Below are 21,366 nucleotides of genomic sequence, written 5' to 3'. Positions count from 1 at the left end.
GAAGGTATGGTATGGTCAAATACATTTAATCAATTATTCAACTAAATATTGAAACAATAATTGTAAACCCATGAATTTGGCATCCAATAACCCGATTGTTCACCATTTTAAACAATAAACTGATAATAATTCTTTTCAAAAATACGTCTTTAACATGCCTTCTTTTCTGGCTTTCTGGAAGTACTTCAATTAATCTGTAGTACCATATAAATAGTGGGCAGATAAAATAAAATAAAAAAGCTTATGTTTATGCAGTATTTTGTTGTAAAACTACCACCTACAACTATTAAAAATACTGAAAGCATTAAATTGTGAGATTATAACTTTTCTTTCAAAGGGCCTTTCTTTCAAACATGTCAGTGATGATCATGAAAAAATACTTTAAAACACTTCAGAGTAATATTGAAAAAAAAAAAGTTATAACTGTTTGACACAACATTGAATTGCACCAAAGTTTAACAGCAAGGGCGTGGAAGGACGAGAGACATCATGGACTTATGTATCATAATACATATCACAATTCATACTAGATGCACCAACTGAGTAACACAGACTGCAGCCATTGATTCATCTTCTCAGTGACCTTAAACAACAATGGCACATGTGTTCAAACAATAAATATAATCATATCATATTCCTTCATATCTTATCTCTTACAGTGAGCAACATCAAACCAATGTGGAAACTAACCTGAGATTGAGCCCTGTTGCTTGTTTTAAATTATCTTATTGCACAGTAAATGCAAAGGTCATTGCTCCATCCCAAAACGTATATGTAATACAATTGACTCATTCACGGCATTACCATGATCTGGAGTTTTTGGGGAAAAGTATTGTTAACCAAGTTCAGGTCAGCCTACAATTACTTGATATGACAGGGTGTAGTGTGTCACAGCTGACTGTGTTGTTCTAGCCTTGTGACCTTCAGTGTCTGGACATGGTAAGGTAGTGTAAAGAGGGGCACAGAGAGAAGCTGAAGCCAGAGTGTCTTGGGGAATGTTTGGAAGTGTGAGGGTGAGCTTCTCTATGACCAGCAGCATTCCCTATAGAAGACAGAATGGATCCTTGTTAACGGCATACAATGGAATATGGATTGGACACAATTACATTTCTAAAGAATTCACTTTATTATTTGATGTGATTGACTTTTTTTTCTAAAAGAGAGATAACAGCCTCCTGGTTATTATCTATTACCTCAGAAGAGGGCGCAGGATTTGGGAGGTCTGAAGGGGTTGTCGCTGGAAGGAACCCCCATAAGGAGAGGGTCTTTGTGGGCGTTCTGCAGACAGAATGTTTTCAGGTCGGCTGCTGCTTGGGATACCTTTGGAAGATAAAACAGATTAAACATTCCCCTTTGATGTGTTTACTGGGACACCCTTGTCCACAGAGAAGAAAACCTTTTCACATTTAGTCATTTAGCAGACGCTCTTATCCAGAGCGGTCAAGAGAGGTCAGAACATAATCATAAACTGCGCAACTGTTAATAATATATTATGATTATTATTTCTGTATTTTTATGAATTGTTTTATTCTGACATGGGTGTGTCCTGTTAAATAAAGAACAGGCATTGTATTTAAAACATACTGTGTAAGGTGGATAATCTTTAACAATGGAAATCCTCAAACTGATTTTGCCTAAATATATATTCATATAATTCTAATATTTCATTTTTGCCTCCTTTGGTCCCATCAAAAGTGTTCAACGACATGCATAGGTAAATCATTGTGGACCCTGCGAGCTCATACGGATACGGACCCAAGTTATTACACTATTCTTCATGACTTACATACATGATCTAATTTGCCCTTTTATTCACAGCGGCCTTGTATACGACAGAGGCTAATCTAGCAGGGCTAACAATCGGTTCACTGTCACACGCCCACAATCAACAAAGCCCACCACTGTGCAGCACTAGCACGGAAACAACCAGCTGTTTGCTTTCATTACATTACAGAGCCTAGCGAAATAATCTCACATTCTTTAATATTATTTTTAGAACCATAAATTCATCAATTCATTATAAAAACGGTCACATTATCACAAAGGTTAAAAATACCATTTTAATTGAACTTTTTATGACACCATTGTTAAGGTAATATTACTCCTTGTCTACTGCAGGCAGTTAGCTTCAAAACAAGAAGATATTATTATTTTTGCCTACAGTTCATGACAACTCTTTTTCAAAACACATTTTCCAGACAGGCTATACTTTGCTTATGAGGAGTGAGTCACTCTTGAACTGTCACACCCAAAAGTTTATCAGACGAATAGCAGCTGGAATTTTACCTTGATTCGACGAACACTGGCCTCTAGACGCAATTGTTTGACGGTCTTCTGAGCGATTACTAAATTGCTACTATTTGCGCTGTTATTCGACATGTCTGCAACTCATCGACCAAGTGAAAGTGGTTTACAACTTCGAAGACAGAAGCGAAAAACTCTAGGGACCAGTTTGCCTCAAGTGCTCCCCCTTTTGGAGATTATCCCTCTCCTGACCAGTTTTCCGTGAAACCTTCCATCACTGAAACGATCAGTTAAATAATTAAAATAACTAACAAATCAAATGCTGTCTATTGTCCATCAGGCATCCTTATGCTACAAAGGAATTATTATGTAGGCTATATTTCGACCTAACTGAGAAAATGGGTTAGGGAGAAGACATATCTAGTGTATGTATATATTTTTCGGATGATCATTCCATTCCAGTCAGGTTACATATGTAGACCCGCTATTACGCCGAATTTCCTTAACAGAGACCCTTCTTGCTTTTGAATTTATTTGACTTCATATTGTTTATGGTAGGCGTAGGTAGCTTTTTATTAATTCAACAAAAACAGCAGTGCAATTCGGTAAGTAAATACATTGTCATTTGTTCGTCAGAATTTTTTGGTTGTTCAATCAACATTTTTGGTCATTGCAACTGAAAATCGTTTTTGTTTTTGTTACATTTTTACTTGCATGAGTAGGGCCCAAGTCTCAATGTAATTGTCACGTGACAGACGATTCCCACAAAGCGACTTCAACAACAGTTCAAAGTTCAAAAATCTGCTTCCGGTAGTATCGGGGTCATACAGAGGGGATTGCACGTTACATGATTTGACTATGCTTATACGAGTAAGAAACAGTATAAACACATTTTGGAAATGCTTCAGCGATTTAAATGAAAGGGGCGGTGGTTTACGATGCAATGCTCTCTTTCGCAAGTGTTGATTTTAACGTCAATTACTAGTTAATCATGAACGATGATGAGATGTACTTGTGTAACTCAGTCACACTAGCTACCAAAGCTTGTATCTGCTAACTTGTGTTTGCTGCTTAGCTGATCCACAACAAAAACGTCAAACAAAATGGAGTTAATGTCATCCATCAGTGGTCAGCATATTGCCTGCTTGGGATGTTTTATATGTGATATAGCTAACATTATTTGCTGATAACTCTACACCTCCATTTTAAAGAGCAGATTATCTTATTAAATAACTCATAAAGCTTACATGTTGGGACCCGTGACGAGCATAGTTTAATTATTTGGTATCGACTGAATTAATTAAATAGGTGAATGCAAAAAAGACAAAAAACGGTTTGAAATGTATTGTCCTGCAAGTGGATCCTTCCCTCTCTCATTCTTGCCCTTCGTTTCCATCCATCTGTTTGTCAGAGGGTCTTGCAGTGTGGGGTGTCGGTGTTAAAAGGCAGCAGATCCATCCATCACAGTTCACCATGGAGGAGCCCCCTCATACCAATAGTAGTGGAACAGACTGTAAGGATGCTACCTCCCCAGAGTTCCATACAAGACACAGCATTAGACTTTTTAAATGTCTCACCCCTTCTGTTCATTTTGCAGGGAAGAGGAGAGCGAGCATACGACATTTACTCCCGCCTCCTTAGGGAGAGAATAATCTGTGTAATGGGTCCGGTAAGTTTTGCTGTGTAACTGTGAAGTATTATTGTGGCATCAACACGATAACCCGTCACATCCCTATGCATGGCCTGAGAGTTTGCCTGTTTAAGGCTAGCATGGCTAACCAGACATCTGATCTGAAATGTTAATTCATGTTATCATATACACTTTAATTTTGGCACAGTTTGTGTGTATTTTTAAATATATTTTTTATTGTACTGTCTTTTTCTCCTCTCTTCTGTCTCTCCCGCCCTCCCACTCCCTCCCTTCTTCAGATTGACGATTCCGTGGCAAGTCTGGTAATTGCTCAGCTCCTTTTTCTGCAGTCAGAGAGCAACAACAAACCTATCCACATGTACATCAACAGCCCTGGTGAGAAAGAGGTGTGGGGATAGAAAGACAGAAAGAAAGAAAGACAGGCAGAGTTCTACGAGGGAAAATGTGACAAATTCCTAGAATATATGAAGGCTAACACTAGAGACCTGTCTAACCTCAGGGAAATTCTCTGAAGCCGAGTACCGCATAAAAGATTTTTGGGATGAAAAACCTGACCGTTCCCATTCATTTTAATGATCCTCTTACCCATGCCTTTTCTCCCCAAGGTGGTGTGGTGACTTCAGGCTTGGCCATCTATGACACCATGCAGTACATCCTCAACCCCATCTCTACCTGGTGTGTGGGCCAGGCGGCCAGCATGGGCAGCCTTCTTCTGGCTGCAGGCACTGCTGGCATGAGACACTCCCTGCCCAATGCTCGTATTATGGTGCATCAGCCTTCTGGAGGTGCCAGGGTGAGTGCCAATGGACTTGGGGGAGGGCAAGTTGCAAGGGGTTGAGTGAATGGGGGTTCATTTTGTATTGCAGGTTATGGTTGCCAAAAAAAACAAAACAAAAAACAGAGTGAATGCTAAATCAACATACCTTATTTAGACTTACGATGCTGCCTGTGACATGCGGTTTTGGTTTGTGTGTGTTCAGGGTCAGGCCACAGACATCGCCATTCAGGCTGAAGAGATCCTCAAGCTGAAGAAACAGATCAACATTATCTATGCCAAACACACTGGCCAAGATTTGAAATTAATAGGTGAGTTAGGTGTTCAGCATGAATGCTGTCATCTTACAAAACCTTCTAAGGCTTACAGCAGTACAGAAAGCACTAGAGCCAATTCAATGCCTAGTTTTTGATGGTTATCATTGATTCTCTGCATTTGTCAACCTTTGTCCATGAACTAAGGGCCTCCCAGACCTACTGACACCCATGTTTCCTTGTCCCCGCTATACTATGCTGTAGTGATACTAGCCAATTGAAAGAGCAATTAATTTGGTTAATGCATGGCAGAGTCTGCTTGATTAGAAATTGAATCCGTAGATTTGTATAAACTTGTTTTAAATGATTGTGTTGCATAGTGCCATCTCTTCTTGTATACTTTATTGTTTGTTAAGGGGGAAAAAAACATGTCTCATACCGCAGCCATTCGGATCATAAATGCTATCCCAAAATCTTGCCTTCCTTTCTGTCTTTGACTCCCAGAGGGTGTTATGGAGAGAGACCGCTACATGAGCCCGATGGAAGCCCAGGACTTCGGTATCATAGACCGGGTGCTGGTACACCCCCCCCAGGCAGGGCAGGATGAGCCTGAACTGGTTCAGAAGGAGCTCTCCACTGCTTCCAGTCCCTCCCCTGCAACTGAACCCCCCACTCCTGAGCAGGCACCCTCTGGGACCAACCCCCCCTCCTCCTACAAACCTGAACCCTGAACTGAGACAACTCCAGTCAGACAGGAGTCGCTGGGTGCATGTTGATAGTCGAAACTGGCTTCTTCTTGTCCATAGGAGAAAAAAAGTGTCTGCATTAACTTAAAACTTTAAAAACAAGTGAAGACACAGTTTGGGATGTCATTATGTAGGCATGAAGCAACAAATGTCTGGAAATTTAAAATAGCAGAGATGCAGATTGTTTCGCAAAGTCTTGCCCTACTGAACATAACCCTGATGCACAATGAGGAAGCTACTAGATTATCGAGATGCACCATTTATGTTTTGTTCTATATATCTGTCCTGGAAAGGCCTTGTGATGGGAGGCAGCAACAGCAACATTTGAATATTAACATTTTTAAGAATTTGATATGAACTGTTCATCTGGATTAAGAGATATACACTATACTTTTACACTAGACTATAAAATAACTATCTACAATGCATAAAATCACACAGTCATCAGTTGTGTACCATTTCAAATTGGAATAAATCTGTTTTTGAGGCCCAACCTGATCATGATTATGGAACTGACCTGCTTGCAGGAACCAACCTTGCAGGAACCAACATGACAACCTATTGTAATTTAGGTTTAAATGTATCTCACAAACGGAACACCATATTGTGTCTATAGTTGATATGGTACAATTTATGTTGAAATATTCAAGTTATAGCCTTTCCATTTTTTAAAGTATCTAAATCTGCTTTAGGAGGGATGGGTTATATTAAAGCCCGTCTTTAAAAAAAAATCATAATTAAGCCTTACTGTGACTTTATAGTGAATTCATGATAATGGATACCTAATTGTGCATCCTCATTGGTATTTTGAGCTCAAACCCAACACGACATGCAATTTGTATGGTTGACATCTTGATTAAACCAGATGGTATTACTTTGTTTTATCCCAGAAACACCAACACCAGACTAAACCTGACTTTATGCAGCATTTGCATTACAATTGTGAAACTATTTTGTTGTTGACATTTTAATTTGAAAATGGTAATAACCAATGACTAAATATTTGTTTACAAAATGTGAATTGTGATTTTATTCATCAAATTTTTTTTACATTTATTTACACTGACATCTAATGTACACTTGGTAAAAACAGAAAACCCATCTGTCTCCACACTGGACAATTATATAGAAGAACCTGCAATAAATTGTGTGAAACCCAAAGTAATAAGTGAACCAAAACCCCCTTATCCACCAAAAGGACAAGCCACCTAATTTTCACAACAGGGCTTTTGTGCATATATGTCAATGTATCCCTGAGTCAGGAGTCCAAGGGTTAGAGACAGTTAATCTAAAGTTTATTTCTGTTGCACACTACAATATTCTACAACAGCTTTCCCCACATATCTACATGTATGGGTCAAATTACCTTTAGAACTTGGCATTTCAAGTGAATAAATAGAAGAGGAGGCTTAACATGCATTTTAGGTAGAAGGAAGAAAATCCAGGATTGCGTAAGCTGGTCAAACCAGATCGACAAGTGCTACTTCTTCACGCTTCAGGTGTCATTGAATGAAGAGTTACATTAGGAACAACTGCAAAACCAGTCCCAGCAGAACAGGAACCAACAAAGTGGTTTGACTTAAAAAAACAGGTTAATCAGAAGAGTCTGCACTGTCAACTACATGCCTTGACCTGACAGAGGATCTTCATACGAGGTACATAAACATTTGATGAGAAAAATCACATTTTACACGTGACCAAAAATATTTCATTCGAAATGTAACAGTCAATGAGTCACAGACTGAAGAGGTGTGACATCAGCCGCATGTGTTGGTTCCACTGACACAGTTTCACATGAGAGAGCAGCTTGTCCAGCTGCTCTTGGCGGTGGTGGCCCAGCGGAGCCAGCTCAGGCTGCGCTCCTGGTAGGGCGGGTAGCGAAGCCCATTGATCTTCTCCAGGCCCCAGCTTCGCATCATGCAGCCCCGCCGGTGGCTGAACGTCTCAAAGCTCCAGCGCCCGTGGTAACTGCCGCAGCCACTCGCTCCTTGGAAAGGGACGAGAGAGGATGGTGGGGAAAAGAGAGAGGGGAAATACATTGGACAAGTGTGGGGATAGGGAGTAGCTTAGCTTATTCATGCTCAGCTTGAACACACACACACACACACACACACACTTACCTACTCCCCCAAAGGGCAGTCCTGGTAGGGTCATGTGGACTATACCATCATTTGAGCAGAAGCCTCCACTACTGGTGTTCTCCAAAACGTTTTTCACCACCTGAAAATCAAAAATGCCATTTCCATGATTAAGAAAATGGCAACAGTCCAAAGGCCACAGTGATGACATGTAAATACACGCAAATCCTTCAAAAAGTGTTTCCATTTCCTTATTAGAGCAAACAGCTCTGTCTTACCGAGCTCTCGTCAGAAAAGACGTAAAGGGCCAGTGGCTTCTCCCTGCGGTTGATGAAGTCTATCCCCTCCTGCAGAGACTCAATGGTGATGATAGGGAGGATGGGCCCAAAGATCTCCTCCTGCATCAGGACATCACTCTCCTGAACATCCACCAGCACTGTGGGAGCTGCAAAAGGAGGTGGAGGTTGTCGAGTCAAACTTCAGTTCCAAATAAAGTGACATCAAAAACATAGACTTTACAAGTTCAATTGAAAATGATCAACGAGCAAAACTGTCAATCCAAAAGATATTTAAATTAGAAACATAGCACCAATACTCTATCAATTTCATACCTCAACAAAATGATCAGTTTACCCTGAAAAGCAGCAGGTGGCAGTATGCACTCACAATGCCGCTTCACACTTACAGACTCACACTAATCTAAGCGTTTCTTCCTCTCCTGTCCCCTCCCCTCCATACCCAACTCACCAATGTACCGGTCTCCCTCGTCGCTCTCTCCTCCAATCACCACCCTGCCCTTGCTCTTGCCCAGCAACTCCATCAGGTGAGTCCAGTGGCGTGGCGTCACAATGCGCCCCATGTCCGGACTAGTCCGTATGTCCTCCCCGTAGAACGACTTCAAAGTGTCGCGGAGGGCGGGCAGTAGGGCGTCACGCATGGCCGTCGAGCAAAGCACGTAGTCGGGTGCCACGCAGCTCTGGCCGGCGTTGAAAAACTTTGCCCAGACCAGGCGGCGTGCAGCAGATGGGATGTCCAAGTCCCCATGGATGAGGCAGGGGCTCTTACCACCCAGCTCAAGGGTGACGGGAGTGAGGTGCACCGAGGCTGCCTGCAGGACAATGCGTGCCACTACCTGGGAACCTGAGGCAGCAGGAAGTCAGGGGGGTTAGAGACACTTGGAGGTGAAATTGACAAGAGCAACAGTGGAGTTCATGTAGCTAAGCAGGTTGTCACAAGGAGACACAAACCTTCCACATTCAAAACATTAGTAGGAAAAAATAAGTTATATCTCCTTGTGTTACATTATTAAAAGTATTCTCTGGTTGGCTTTACCCGTGTAGAAAATGTGATCAAATTTCTTCTCTAGTAGTTCCTTGGTTTCATCTGCTCCACCACACACCACTGCGTAACAATCCTGTAGAGTTCAGATTCTGTTAATGCAACACACGTCTCAGTGACTCAACAGAACACAAACCCTGACACTATAGGTCCTATGTGCTTATGGAGATACAAGTCTCACAATCCCTTTGAAAACTTGGAACAGCACATATGCTTCACTTGATAAATCACAAACTTCCACTTGATCACATCAAATGTACTTGATATAAATCACAACTAAACTTGTGAGAATGAGGCTTGAAGAATGAGGAAATGGTCGCTGCCTGCTAGTGTGACACTAAATCAGGTATCAAGTATCAGGTATCAATCAGGACAAGTGCGTAGCAGCAGTTTCGTCATCTTACAATCTTGTCTTTACCTGAGACAAATATTTGGGGATGAGTTCTGCCAGGAGTTTCTCTGTAGCCTGGCTGATCTCCGACGGCTTCAGCACAACACAGTTCCCTGGTCGATGATGTAATCACAGCATTACATACAAATAAAAGGAATCAGAGCTCACCTACATTACACTGGAGGTACTAGTGCAGCCTCTGAAGATGAGTATACAGTTTACCTGCTGCAATTGCCCCTATGAGGGGTAGGATAATGAGCTGTAGGGGGTAGTTCCATGCTCCTATGATTAAAACCACTCCTAAGGGTTCTCTACGGATAAAACAGTCATCTAGCCTTGTGGCCTTGAAATGGGTTGATGGTTAGAGAAAGAGAAAAACAGATGCATCAAAAACTGTGGTTTCACACTCTTGCCAGGCATTAGTTAACTTTAAAGAACATTTGTATTTGTGTGTTTGTAGTGATAGTGAATAACCAACATGAACTTCCGTGAAACGTTCATGAACTTTGAACAAACTACAGACAAGGCCTTACCATATTCTTGCCCACATATTCATGCTGCATCCAGGACTTCAGGTGGTCCAATGCATAGTAAATGTCATTCAAAACCATATGTACCTCTGATAGGATGGCCTCAAACTTGGGCTGGAGGGGATTATATGTGCATCATTAGTTTAAGATCTAAGGCTGCCATTAACAGGCCACCATTTGCAGTACATACACACTAATGTGTAAGTAGACATGTTTCTCTTCATTTTCCTTATGAAAGACAATAATAGATTTACATTTACATTGCATTTTATAAAGTACTCCCACTTATTTTTTCAGTCAATATAGGTAGTCTCACCTTATTCAAGTCGTTGTGGAGTGCATCTACAATCAGTTGTTCGTTCTCTGTTACTAGTGAGAGAAGGTTATTAAGCTGGGTTCTACGGAACTGTTCTGTAACAGTCACACCAGAGCGGAAGGTAGCACGCAGCCTATCCATAATTTTACTTTGGCTTTCCATCTCTGCAAGTCTGTGGAAAATGAGCAAACAAATGACACAGACATGCATGGTGGAAGGGTAGTTAACAGAAGTAGATTAAAAAAAACTCCATAGACGGTACAGCAAGTTTAACGTAGATCAGGATTTCTCAAAATGTTTTCGATGTTTTCTTACTACAAACGCACCTGATTCAAATGAATGGGTTGTCATCAAGCTCTGCAGAAGCCTGATAACAACCCATTCATTTGAATCAGGTGTGTTGGAAGAGTGACAGGGTCCTCATGACCAAGTCTGAGAAACACTGAGCTAGAAATCACTGATGGAAGTGCCATTCATCAAATGCCATATTATTTATGAAAATTGTATGTTGCGCCCAAGTGGAACCCACGCAAAAGTACCAGGGTCTAAAACCATTAAACAATTCATACCGATTATGAAGAGAAAGGCCTGTCGCCCCCCCCCCCCCCCCAAAAAAAAACAACAACAACAAAACAAACAAATCCGAAATTGACAACGACGTCGTGAATTCATTCATTCGTAGCCTACAAGCGTATGCAAATGACAGAGCCACCAAACCGCCGAGTGATCACGGTTGATTGCTTGCAGCTGTATCTGTTGAGCTAGTTTGCAACTCGATCGGTCCAACGATTTGTCCCTCACAATGGAGAAGTGAAATCTGTGGCGTTGCCATGTCATTTGACTTTTGACGTGACTTCAATAAGAAAGCTACTTTCATAACAATTAGTCTACCGTAGGGTCGGCCTATGTGTATAGAAATAATGTTACAGTTTACCATGAGGAACAAATTGACACCGACTAAATTAAACCCACCATCATGTCCCCATGCTCCCTCTTATGCAATCTTATACAATTAGTTTATTGTATCGGTTGTAGTTCCCCTTCTTGCTTAAAAGTTTACATCAACAACATTAAACTCACGTGCTTCTGCAAGGTATCTTACTTCGACGCCTTTCCTTTATTTTTCAAAAAACCAGGTCGTGTCCGAGTTTGGGAAGAAAATGGAGTAGATACCGGGTGATTTTCTTTTCTTAAAAAAAAATCATGACTAGTCATGCTAGTTGGGTGTGGAAAGGAAACAGCAGTACATTTTTGGTTGAACTAGAAAGACGAGCCTTTAACCTATCCCAGGAAGACCATAAGTAGGCCTAAAGGTGTAGGCTACTTAATTGTCTATTAAGCATATTGTTGTCACATTATGTGCTAATAGTGTACACAGTACTTATTGTTAGACCAATTAATTCAGGGCATATCTTTAATGTATAAATACAAAGTTGCCTACAAACATACTGAGCCTCAGCTGCAGGTGGCTGCTCTTTCTTTCAACCTCACACACACACATCACACACAGGAAATTCCCCATGGTGATACAGTGCTATGCATGATGAACTCCAGCTTGTGAGTCGTTTCAAAATATAATTTCAGTATGACAAAGACTGCTCCTGTTCATTTTCATAATCTAAATTCTACCATATTTCGTTTACTAGAAACTTCGGCTACTTTGCATTTGCAAGCATTTGCATTGTAAGCTAGTTACCACAACGTTTCAAACGAGCAAAAAAGTAGTTACTGTTACTCAAAACCGAATAAATACATCTTTATTATTTTCATTGATTGATGTAACATGAACGTTAATGTGGTAGTAGTGTGGATCCTCATCAATTCCCCCTGTAGCTATTTAATTCTGATGTTTTTCGTTTAAATGTTTAGCGTTGTTCATATCAACAATATTCAATATCTATTTCTAGCATTTACGTGAGTAAAATGGGGGAGAATTGGGCCATATGGAATCATTATTAAAGGCCTACTCAAATTCCCTTTATTGATGTAATTCACATGAATGATTATTAGAAAAATATGAATGAATTCTAGAACTATTAATTCTAACATCATTAGAACAGCAAAACGCATTTTCACTTTGGTCCATGACAGAACAGACACCATAAAAGTGTAAAACGTTTAAACCATTCTTAAATATTTTTTTTAGCCTATATTTAGGCAACCCCATGGCCCTTATAAGGCTCAATAAATATAGCAGACACTGTTGCTTTTGAACACAGGCCTAATTATGTGTCATTTTCCACTGCAATGCTCAAATGTATTGTAAGTTTCAAACATTTTCTTCTGTTCTCTGTATACCTACAACAACAGTTTTCATTGACTCACTCCATGGGAAGCTGACACTGCACTTTTTCTTAAAAGATGTTCCCCTATTTCCTTCAAATTCTAAACAAGTCTTCTACGTGAGCTGTTAAGATAGTACAACCCAATCCACATTGTCATGCAAATCATACAGCCTCAGCACTGGTACTTATGAATCTCTCTCAGGCAAACTACACCTCCTCCTGGTCCTGCTGGGACTTTGTCATCCATTCTCACAAAGTTGAACCATTTAGGATATGAATAAAACATCTGTTCTCCATCAGGTGCAAATTGCCACTAGTACCATACCAGTCAGTTCAGTCCTGCAAAAACCTGCTGTGTACTGTGCTCGACAGACACAGTGATGTGACAGAGTGGAGCAACTGAACAAACCCACTCATAGAATCTAAACCCTCAGAGAAGACAGAGGTCTTTGTACTTCATTTAACTCACTTGCTGTTGACAGCGTGTTTCTAACTTCAGCTGATGACGTGACATTTTTAAATGTTTCTACATTACATGAAATCGATGGATCATTGAGTGAATGGTTAGATGGATGGATTAACTGATCAGTTACTTTATTGACTGATTATTGACCCTAATGAGTCAAGACCACCCCTCCGTCTTCATGATATTTTGATGCAAATCCAGCTCTGAGTGTCGATTTAAGTTCTGCTGTCTTGCTGCCTTGTTGTCTCATGTTGAGCAGCTGAGCTGACATCTCCCTCAGTATGACAGACAAACTCTCCTTCCTGCTGCTGTCTCTCTGTCTGCCCTGTGAGTGCTGACGGACTCTACTGCTTCATCAACTGACATAATAATATTCCACCTGAAGACCTTCATTGTATCCCCTTTTGTTGCTTACTTGATCAACATTGTTGTTTTACTCTCTTCCCCAGGTCTGAGTGGCCAGACTCTGGAGTCCATTCCCTCCAGTCCAATACTGAAACAGCCAGGAGAAACTCTCAGTCTGTCCTGTAAGGGAGCTGGGTTTACTTTCAGTAGCTATCACATGCACTGGATAAGACAACCAACAGGAAAAGCATTGGACTGGATGGGAGTTATCTGGTATGATGCTAGCAAAACCATCTATGAAAAAAGTGTTGAAGGAAGAATAGAGATCACCAGAGATAACTCCAACAGCATGGTGTATCTGAAGCTGTCTGGCCTACAAGCTGAGGACTCTGCTGTGTACTACTGTGCTAGAGACTCACAGTGATGTGTGAGAGTGGAGGAGCTGCACATAAACACTGACAGATTCTAACAGTAGAACCTTCAGAGGGCAGCATAGTATCAGTCAAGTACTAAAACACAAACACACACGTTTGTCCCTGCGTCTACGGAACACATTCCCCAGAGGTTCAAAACAACTGTCAGTCCTTAACAAAAGATACATACAGTATGTAGGTTCACATTTCCTCAAACTAGTGGGGAGAAGCCTTTCTGTTACACAGACAATTATTCACCTTCGTAGGATATTTTCTTTCATTGCTCTTTCACCAATGTATAGACAAATTGACCCATTCTCATGAAGTCCCTGTATTATCAGATTAAACTGTTTCCTTAAATGTTTGTACATTATAGGTAATTGATTGATCATTGAATGGATGGATAGATGGATGAACTGATCAGTTACTGTATTGATTGATTCTTGACCCATGAATCAAGATAGTCCCTCCTTCTTCATGATATTTTGATGCAAATCCAGCTCTGAGTGTCTACTTAAGTTCTGCTGTCTTGCTGCCTTGTTGTCTCATGTTGAGCAGCTGAGCTGACATCTCCTCCCTCAGTATGACAGACAAACTCTCCTTCCTGCTGCTGTCTCTCTGTCTGCCCTGTGAGTGCTGACGGACTCTATTGCTTCATCAACTGACATACTAATATTCCACCTGAAGACCTTCATTGTATCCCCTTTTGTTGCTTACTTGATCAATATTGTTGTTTTGCTCTCTTCCCCAGGTCTGAGTGGCCAGACTCTGGAGTCCATTCCCTCCAGTCCAGTACTGAAACAGCCAGGAGAAACTCTCAGTCTGTCCTGTAAGGGAGCTGGGTTTACTTTCAGTAGCTATGGCATGCGCTGGATAAGACAACCAACTGGCAAAGCACTGGAATGGATAGGTGCCATATGGAGTGATGCTAGTGGAACTTCTTATGCAAAAAGTGTTGAAGGAAGAATAGAAATCACCAAAGATAACTCCAAAAGTTTGACGCACATGAAGTTGTCTGCCCTAAGAGCTGAGGACTCTGCTGTGTACTACTGTGCTAGAGACTCACAGTGATGTGTGAGAGTGGATGAGATGCACATAAACACTGAGAGATTCTAACAGTAGAACCTTCAGAGGGCAGCATAGTATCAGTCAAGAACTAAAACACAAACACGATGCACAAAAACTAATCAGAAAATCCACTAAGGGGAAGTAGCTACACACACACACACACACAAACACAAACACACACACTTGCTGCAACTCCCCACATTCCTAGGGGCTAGCCATGCAAAAAGTGTTGAAACAAGGACGTAAATCACCAGAGATAACTCTGACAGCATGGGGCATCTGAAGTCAAGGGCATATTTGTTTTCAAATGTGGATGGGACAGCTTTTTTTAATAACTGGTGATGCACCTTAAATATGAGTTTCCCATATAAAAAGTGGTGGGGACTGATTTGCCATTTTCAAAGTGGGTGGGCATGAACCTACAACCTTGTCTGAAGTTGTCTAGCCTACTAAACTTTCAGAGTGTAGTGTTTTAGTATCAGAAACACTAACACACACGTGTCGCTCAAACAATTTCTGAGCCAGAGACCTTAAACTTCTCTCCTATTTCAAATTCATATTGAGTTCTGAAAAATATGACCTTTAGCAGTTTTTGAAATCTAATCATTCAGAATCAACACAGTCATAAAACACAACCAGATTTACACCAAACTAAATGGCTGATACTACAAATATAACAAACCTGTTTTGTTTTACCTAATGTAGATTTTACATGACAGAACGGTGATGCAGAATTGCCCAATGATTTTAGAAACCACCTCTACAAAAGCATGTGGTTGTCATAAATCCACTTAACATAACTACAAGACAAACATGGCAATATGTTCTGTGTGATTCGATATTTGATTATGTAATGTAAGACATGCTGGATTAACTGCTGTAGGAAACAACACAGAATAACTTGCTGTTTTATACTTTTTTCATGTTAAATCTTTTTGTTGTTGCCTTTTCTTGGATTATATTGTATTTAAAGCAAAATGTATAAACACACAATCATCATATTATCTGGATTTAAAATCAGCCCCTTCCCCTCAAGACAGGTGCATTTCTGTAACTTCCACTTGATTTAAATGTTGGTGAGTTGTGAGATGGTCTGTAGTGGTTGTATGATGGTTGATATGGGACCGGTCTTTCTATTGGTTTCGCACAGACTTGATTAGGCTTCTTTTTGTTTCGTGATTGTGCCTCGATCCCCAGGTCATCAGAGGATGGCAACTCTGAGGAGTCAAATTGTTGAGTAGTATAGGTGCTGTTGTTGTAGTTTAGTCCTTGGTAACAAAGGAAGATGATGTCAGCAGACATGTCAGACATGTCAGCAGACATGTGATGAGGATAGCAGCTACGTTGGTCCTGCAAGCGTGGCGGCTGCACACTAGTGCACCCTCGATGTCTCTCTTCCCCATCTTCTTCCTCGCCTGAGACAGAAGTTAGGATGTACTGTAAATAAATCTGGTCCCACTAGCAGAGGAACACCAGTGACATATACAGCAATTTTTTTTTCCAATCGTATGACTGGGAGTTTAGAGACTTTGGTACCATAGACACATTCAAAAGATGAAACAAAAATAATCTCAACCTTTTTTTTAAGCAAGCTGTCTTACCTTCAATGAACAGAGTAGAGCAAGGAGTCCAAGGCAGAGACAGTTGCAACAAATTAGATTGAATATGGAGCAACAGAGGTGGTCCTTGAAATGGAATTCCTGGTTCTGGACCCTCTCTTCCTGGGATGGAATATCACAATCTAGCTGGTCTATCTCCACAACAGCTTCCTGTTGATCTGTTTCTGTCTCTCCTTCATACTCCCAACCCAAGTCATAATCAATTTCTATTTCAAACATTTCAATTTTTTTTGCCTGCTCTTCATTCGGAACCAATGCGAACAAATACAAACACAATTAGAAATACAAAGTAAGATAATGCACCCGTCAGGTTCAAAGTAAGCCTGTGCTACCCCCTTTCAATACTTTGATGTTTGGTGCTGCACTTTACACAGTACATATAGGCACTGTTAACATTCAGAGTGCACTCTTGTTTTTCTTACATCTCTCTGCCCTATTTTTTCAACGTGGTGGAGTGTTCCATTTAGTTGTGGGCAGTGACCTAACCCTGACCTTATTACTGGAAATAAATAATGCGGTACAGGAAGCCTAACCTATTTGACATTTCATCTGTTCATCTAAGGTGTAATTTGCCTAAAGTAAACAATCGTTTAAATGCTTGTTACCATATATTAGCAAAAAGTTATTCTTGAAAGTCACAAGACCTTTATTATATTTAATGTTAAATTTGTATATTTTTTCCATGTCCACGTAAAATTTAATTGAAGGTCACAGAACTGTCTTGGAGAATGTATTATCCTGTGAAATCAATGGTAATAAAGACTGGAGAATCCCACAAACTGACTTGTTCAACCTCTGGGTTCACATTCAGCCAGTTAGTAAATGTAGTGTCTAAATGTAGTACTCCATGTATGTTCCGGGTAGATTCACTCTCTTCTCAGATGAATCCATTAGATGGCAATATCTATGGCTGAACATTGAAGACACAGAATTGTATTACTGAGGCAGAGAAAGGAGAGAGGCTAGTGGACGACTATTACAAGAAAAACTCTCCCATTTGACGAAATCACACTCAAGCTCAAACACAGCTAATGTACATTTCCCCAGATGTGTGGTCAGACACAACTATACTTGTGTCAAACATGCACAAGCTTGTCTGTAGCAATATGGGTGCATGGTCAAAAAAGTCCTGGTATTGTGGATGTAGAAAAACTGCACATTCTCTCCCACCATCTCCCGCCTATAAACGGTCTCTATGTGAGAGTCCTAGTGAGTATCAGTGGGTAGAGAAGAGCAGCTCCCTACAGTTCATCTTCACCATCAACCATGTTCTCTGTTTCTCTGCTGCTGCTCCTTGCAGCTGCTTCCTGTGAATCTCTCTGATTTAGGGGAATAAACAAAACAAAAACATCTCTTGTAAAAATGCAGAACAGGTTTCCAGACAAAGACCCCATGAACCTTAGACAAGTAGAAAAGTGGAATTGAATCTTTTTTTCACACCATAATTTGATCATCCTTTAATATGCCCACCTGACACCTTTCACTATGCAAATTACATTTCCCCTTCTCCCCTACCCACTTCCCCTTATAAACACTGTTCCAGTGTCTGAGCCATCAAGTATCTCTTTCTCAGTAGGAGTAGAGAAGACCAGCTCCATCCAGTTCATCTTCACCATCATCCATGTTCTCTGTTTCTTTGCTGCTGCTGCTGGCAGCTGCTTCCTGTGAGTGTCTCTGTAATCAGGTGGAATAAACAGGAGTAAAGCTTTCATTTAAGGGTAATATGGTGCTGTCATGCCTCATTTTGGTGTTACTGTTGTATTTCAAACAGGTGCGAACAGTGAACAACTCACCCAGCCAGCCTCTATGACTGTCCAGCCAGGTCAAGCACTGACCATCACCTGTCAGGTCACCTATTCTGTTGTAAGCTACTGGACAGCTTGGATTCGACAACCTGCAGGGAAAGGACTGGAGTGGATTGGAATGAAATATACTGGAGGCTCACACCATAAAGATTCACTGAAAAACAAGTTCAGCATCACAGTAGACTCCTCCAGCAGCACAGTGACTCTGACAGCACAGAGTCTGCAGACTGAAGACTCAGCTGTGTATTACTGTGCCCACTACCACATTGATACAAACCAACAGAAGACCTGTACATAAACCCTCTCCTCACTAGTTAGAGATTAATTTGTATCAACCTTGAGGGGGCGATCAAGGTCTTCACATAAAATGTAGATCTGTAGACCCATGAAATGAGAAGATTTGGAGGACAATTAGTTAATCCTTAGAGTGACTTTACTTCAACCTCTATAAGTAATTACATATTAAATATGTACATCCTTAGAGTGACTTTACTTGAACCTCTATAAGTAATTACATATTACATATTTACATTTACCAGACGCTCTTATCCAGAGCGACTTACAGTAAGTACAGGGACATTCTCCCCGAGGCAAGTAGGGTGAAGTGCCTTGCCCAAGGACACAACGTCATTTGGCATGACCAGGAATCGAACTGGCAACCTTCAGATTACTAGCCCGCTTCCCTCACAGCTCAGCCACCTGACGCCCACCTGATATATAACACCCCACACTGCAATGTAACAAAGTGAAACATGCAATTGTAAATAAATGCATAACAGGTTTCCAGAAAAGGACTCAATGAACCTTAGACAAGTAGAAAAGTGGAATTGCATCTTTCCTTCACACCATGATTTGATAAATCTTTAATATGCCCACCTGACACCTTTCACTATGCAAATGTAAATTTCCCCTCCTCCTCTCTCTCTCTCTCTCTCTCTCTCTCTCTCTCTCTCTCTCTCTCTCTCTCTCTCTCTCTCTCTCTCTCTCTCTCTCTCTCTCTCTCTCTCTCTCTCTCTCTCTCTCTCTCTCTCTCTCTCTCCACCTCTCCACTTATAAACACTGCTTCAATGTCTGAGCCGACAAGTTTCTCAGGAGATTAGTGAAGACCAGCTGCCTCCAGTTCATCTTTAACACCATCAACCATGTTCTCTGTTTCTCTGCTGCTGCTGCTGGCAGCTGCTTCCTGTGAGTATTAGAGGTGTGAGATTGTGTGATCAAGTGAGATCTGGAATGATACATCAATGTATTTCCCAAGCATTTCCTCTACACTTCGAAAATCCATAGGCATAATATTGTACCTGTATATTTTCAGGTGTTTACAGTGACATTGAACTCATCCAGTCTGGACCTGTGGTTGTGAAGCCAGGAGAGTCTTTCTCCATCTCCTGTAAACCCTCTGGGTTTTCTGTCTCCTCTTATTGCATTCGCTGGATAAGGCAACCTGAGGGAAAACCTCTGAGTTACATTGGGTATACCTGCACTAGCAGCCAGTCTACAGTAGACTCACTCAAGAACAAGATCAGCTCCAGATATGACAGCTCCAGCAGCACAGCGTTTCTAGAAGGGAGGAACCTGCAGTCTGAAGACACAGCTGTGTATTACTGTGCTAGAGACTCACAATGATACAAACCAACTGCAGACCTGTACATAAACCATCCCATCTCTATTATAGATTAACATCTATCAACCTATTGGGGGCGACCTTAGTCTTCAAATAAAAAGTACAACTGAAATCATGTGAATTAAGAACAATGGGGAGTGAACTTTTTTGATGCAGTTCACTAACAGACACAGTCTATGCAGAGTAACTCTTTTAATATCAAGACGTTGTAGCAGGTCAAGGGGTGTGGGCTTTCCACAATATCAAGCTGAAGAAAACCTCGGCACACACGGTCCAATTTCCATGCACATGGCTCGGGGGTGGATCCCACGGGCTGCCAGATACCTGCCCTCAACCACCACTCCCCTCACCTCTCCCTGCCGTCTGCCACAACGTGATTACAGATTACGTGTAACACCAGAGAATTGAATACAGTGAACAATTATTCAATTAAATCTTACACAATTAGTTTAGAGACAAAACGTTTATTTTTTCACTGAAAAGAACGTAGCGAGTGTATCATCACAGTTAGATCAGGAACGTTCTTTACACAGTGAACATACGCCCAATATATACCTCTTTTACCATACAATCGTCAAAAGGAGTTCTTAGTCATATTCTAAAAAGGGGCTACATTTGTCAGAAGGTTATTATTAAGATATTTCCTCAGATATATGTATCTGCCCACATCCATCTTTTCTCTATGCAAATGACATATTCCCCCTTTGCTTCCTCTCCCTCCACCTCCTCATATAAACAGCCTCTCTGGGTCCAGGAGAGGAGAAGAGAGCAACTCCCTCCAGTTCATCTTCAACACCATCAACCATGTTCTCTGTTTCTCTGCTGCTTCTGATGGCTTCTGTTTCCTGTGAGTCTCTGAGTATAAAATACATTAGGACAGAAGAAAATGTACCATCTTCATATACTAAATACATGTTGCCAAAAATGTTTCATTTCTGTAGGTGTGCATGGTCTTGAACTCAGCCAGCCAGGGTCAATGGTTGTGAAGCCAGGAGAGATTCTGACTCTCACCTGTAAGGTGTCTGGCTATTCTGTCAGTGATAATAGCTACGCCACAGCTTGGATCCGACAACCTGCAGGAAAGCAAATGGAATGGATTTTTCATATGTGGGGCAGTGGAAGCTTCTATGAAAATAACAATCTGAAGAATAAGTTCAGCTACAGTAGAGACACCTCCAGCAACACTGTGACTCTAAAAGGACAGAATCTGCAGACTGAAGACACAGCTGTGTATTACTGTGCTCGCTACCACATTGATACACACCAACATTAGACCTTTACATAAACCCTCTCCTCACTAGTTAGAGATGAAGATGTATCAACCTTGAGGGGGCGATGTAGGTCTTGAAATAAAATGTAGATTGGTAGACCCATGAAATGAGAACAATTGGAGGGGAATTAGTTGATCCTTAGAGTGACTT

The 21,366-nt window shown here is 41.0% G+C and overlaps 3 protein-coding genes and 4 gene segments (V, D, J or C); 5 read left to right on the top strand and 2 right to left on the bottom strand.

The window, feature by feature from the left end:
* Nucleotides 1-10: 10 nt before the first annotated feature.
* Nucleotides 11-2,476, bottom strand: si:dkey-204f11.64 (uncharacterized protein LOC100537752 homolog). Its single transcript, XM_062451213.1, has 3 exons — nucleotides 2,287-2,476; nucleotides 1,194-1,320; nucleotides 11-1,042 (listed from the first exon to the last, which is right to left on the bottom strand). The coding sequence occupies exons 1-2, from the start codon at nucleotides 2,377-2,379 to the stop codon at nucleotides 1,195-1,197; spliced, it is 219 nt and encodes a 72-aa protein (XP_062307197.1). The 5' UTR covers nucleotides 2,380-2,476; the 3' UTR covers nucleotides 11-1,042; nucleotide 1,194.
* A 528-nt stretch (nucleotides 2,477-3,004) lies between these two features.
* clpp (caseinolytic mitochondrial matrix peptidase proteolytic subunit) lies at nucleotides 3,005-6,174 on the top strand. Its single transcript, XM_062451201.1, has 7 exons — nucleotides 3,005-3,114; nucleotides 3,656-3,757; nucleotides 3,842-3,913; nucleotides 4,174-4,270; nucleotides 4,501-4,688; nucleotides 4,876-4,981; nucleotides 5,429-6,174. The coding sequence occupies exons 1-7, from the start codon at nucleotides 3,103-3,105 to the stop codon at nucleotides 5,653-5,655; spliced, it is 804 nt and encodes a 267-aa protein (XP_062307185.1). The 5' UTR covers nucleotides 3,005-3,102; the 3' UTR covers nucleotides 5,656-6,174.
* A 299-nt stretch (nucleotides 6,175-6,473) lies between these two features.
* Nucleotides 6,474-11,581, bottom strand: aldh3b1 (aldehyde dehydrogenase 3 family, member B1). 2 transcript variants are annotated; one of them, XM_062451162.1, is made up of 10 exons: nucleotides 11,404-11,581; nucleotides 10,324-10,495; nucleotides 10,011-10,121; nucleotides 9,700-9,820; nucleotides 9,505-9,590; nucleotides 9,081-9,162; nucleotides 8,496-8,888; nucleotides 8,027-8,193; nucleotides 7,791-7,890; nucleotides 6,474-7,657 (listed from the first exon to the last, which is right to left on the bottom strand). In XM_062451162.1, exons 2-10 carry the CDS (start codon nucleotides 10,483-10,485, stop codon nucleotides 7,461-7,463), a joined length of 1,419 nt encoding a protein of 472 aa, XP_062307146.1. In that variant the 5' UTR covers nucleotides 10,486-10,495; nucleotides 11,404-11,581; the 3' UTR covers nucleotides 6,474-7,460. The 2 variants fall into 2 exon arrangements, with proteins under 2 accessions (XP_062307146.1, XP_062307137.1); XM_062451153.1 differs by lacking the exon at nucleotides 11,404-11,581 and having other exon boundaries at nucleotides 10,324-10,583.
* Nucleotides 11,582-13,338: 1,757 nt separating this feature from the next.
* LOC134011350 (immunoglobulin heavy variable 3-33-like) lies at nucleotides 13,339-14,135 on the top strand. The segment is given in 2 exon segments: nucleotides 13,339-13,401; nucleotides 13,524-14,135. Coding segments are annotated over 2 exon segments (366 nt in total).
* Nucleotides 14,136-14,378: 243 nt separating this feature from the next.
* On the top strand, nucleotides 14,379-14,920 carry LOC134037712 (immunoglobulin heavy variable 3-33-like). The segment is given in 2 exon segments: nucleotides 14,379-14,461; nucleotides 14,584-14,920. Coding segments are annotated over 2 exon segments (366 nt in total).
* A 3,166-nt stretch (nucleotides 14,921-18,086) lies between these two features.
* LOC134036957 (Ig heavy chain V region 3-like) lies at nucleotides 18,087-18,622 on the top strand. The segment is given in 2 exon segments: nucleotides 18,087-18,183; nucleotides 18,291-18,622. Coding segments are annotated over 2 exon segments (375 nt in total).
* An 807-nt stretch (nucleotides 18,623-19,429) lies between these two features.
* On the top strand, nucleotides 19,430-19,947 carry LOC134011381 (immunoglobulin heavy variable 1-18-like). The segment is given in 2 exon segments: nucleotides 19,430-19,509; nucleotides 19,637-19,947. Coding segments are annotated over 2 exon segments (354 nt in total).
* Nucleotides 19,948-21,366: the final 1,419 nt, after the last annotated feature.

The sequence above is a fragment of the Osmerus eperlanus genome, chromosome 2 (genome assembly GCF_963692335.1).
Source record: "Osmerus eperlanus chromosome 2, fOsmEpe2.1, whole genome shotgun sequence".
NCBI lineage: Eukaryota > Metazoa > Chordata > Actinopteri > Osmeriformes > Osmeridae > Osmerus > Osmerus eperlanus.
Note: the sequence above shows the minus strand (reverse complement) of the source record. Positions and strands in the feature narration are given on the sequence as shown.

What these genes read in the sequence shown, in the direction of transcription:
- clpp (XM_062451201.1), top strand. An exon ending in AGCCTTCTGGAGGTGCCAGG is followed by an intron (nt 4,689 to 4,875) that starts GTGAGTGCCAAT and finishes GTGTGTGTTCAG; the next exon opens with GGTCAGGCCACAGACATCGC. An exon ending in CCAAGATTTGAAATTAATAG is followed by an intron (nt 4,982 to 5,428) that starts GTGAGTTAGGTG and finishes TTTGACTCCCAG; the next exon opens with AGGGTGTTATGGAGAGAGAC.
- aldh3b1 (XM_062451153.1), bottom strand. Translation starts at nt 10,533, where the DNA reads ATGCATGTCTGTGTCATTTGTTTGCTCATTTTCCACAGACTTGCAGAG. An exon ending in TCCCCAAATATTTGTCTCAG is followed by an intron (nt 9,163 to 9,504) that starts GTAAAGACAAGA and finishes TGAACTCTACAG; the next exon opens with GATTGTTACGCAGTGGTGTG. An exon ending in TGATCACATTTTCTACACGG is followed by an intron (nt 8,889 to 9,080) that starts GTAAAGCCAACC and finishes CTGCTGCCTCAG; the next exon opens with GTTCCCAGGTAGTGGCACGC.
- si:dkey-204f11.64 (XM_062451213.1), bottom strand. Translation starts at nt 2,379, where the DNA reads ATGTCGAATAACAGCGCAAATAGTAGCAATTTAGTAATCGCTCAGAAG. An exon ending in CCAGTGTTCGTCGAATCAAG is followed by an intron (nt 1,321 to 2,286) that starts GTAAAATTCCAG and finishes TATCTTCCAAAG; the next exon opens with GTATCCCAAGCAGCAGCCGA.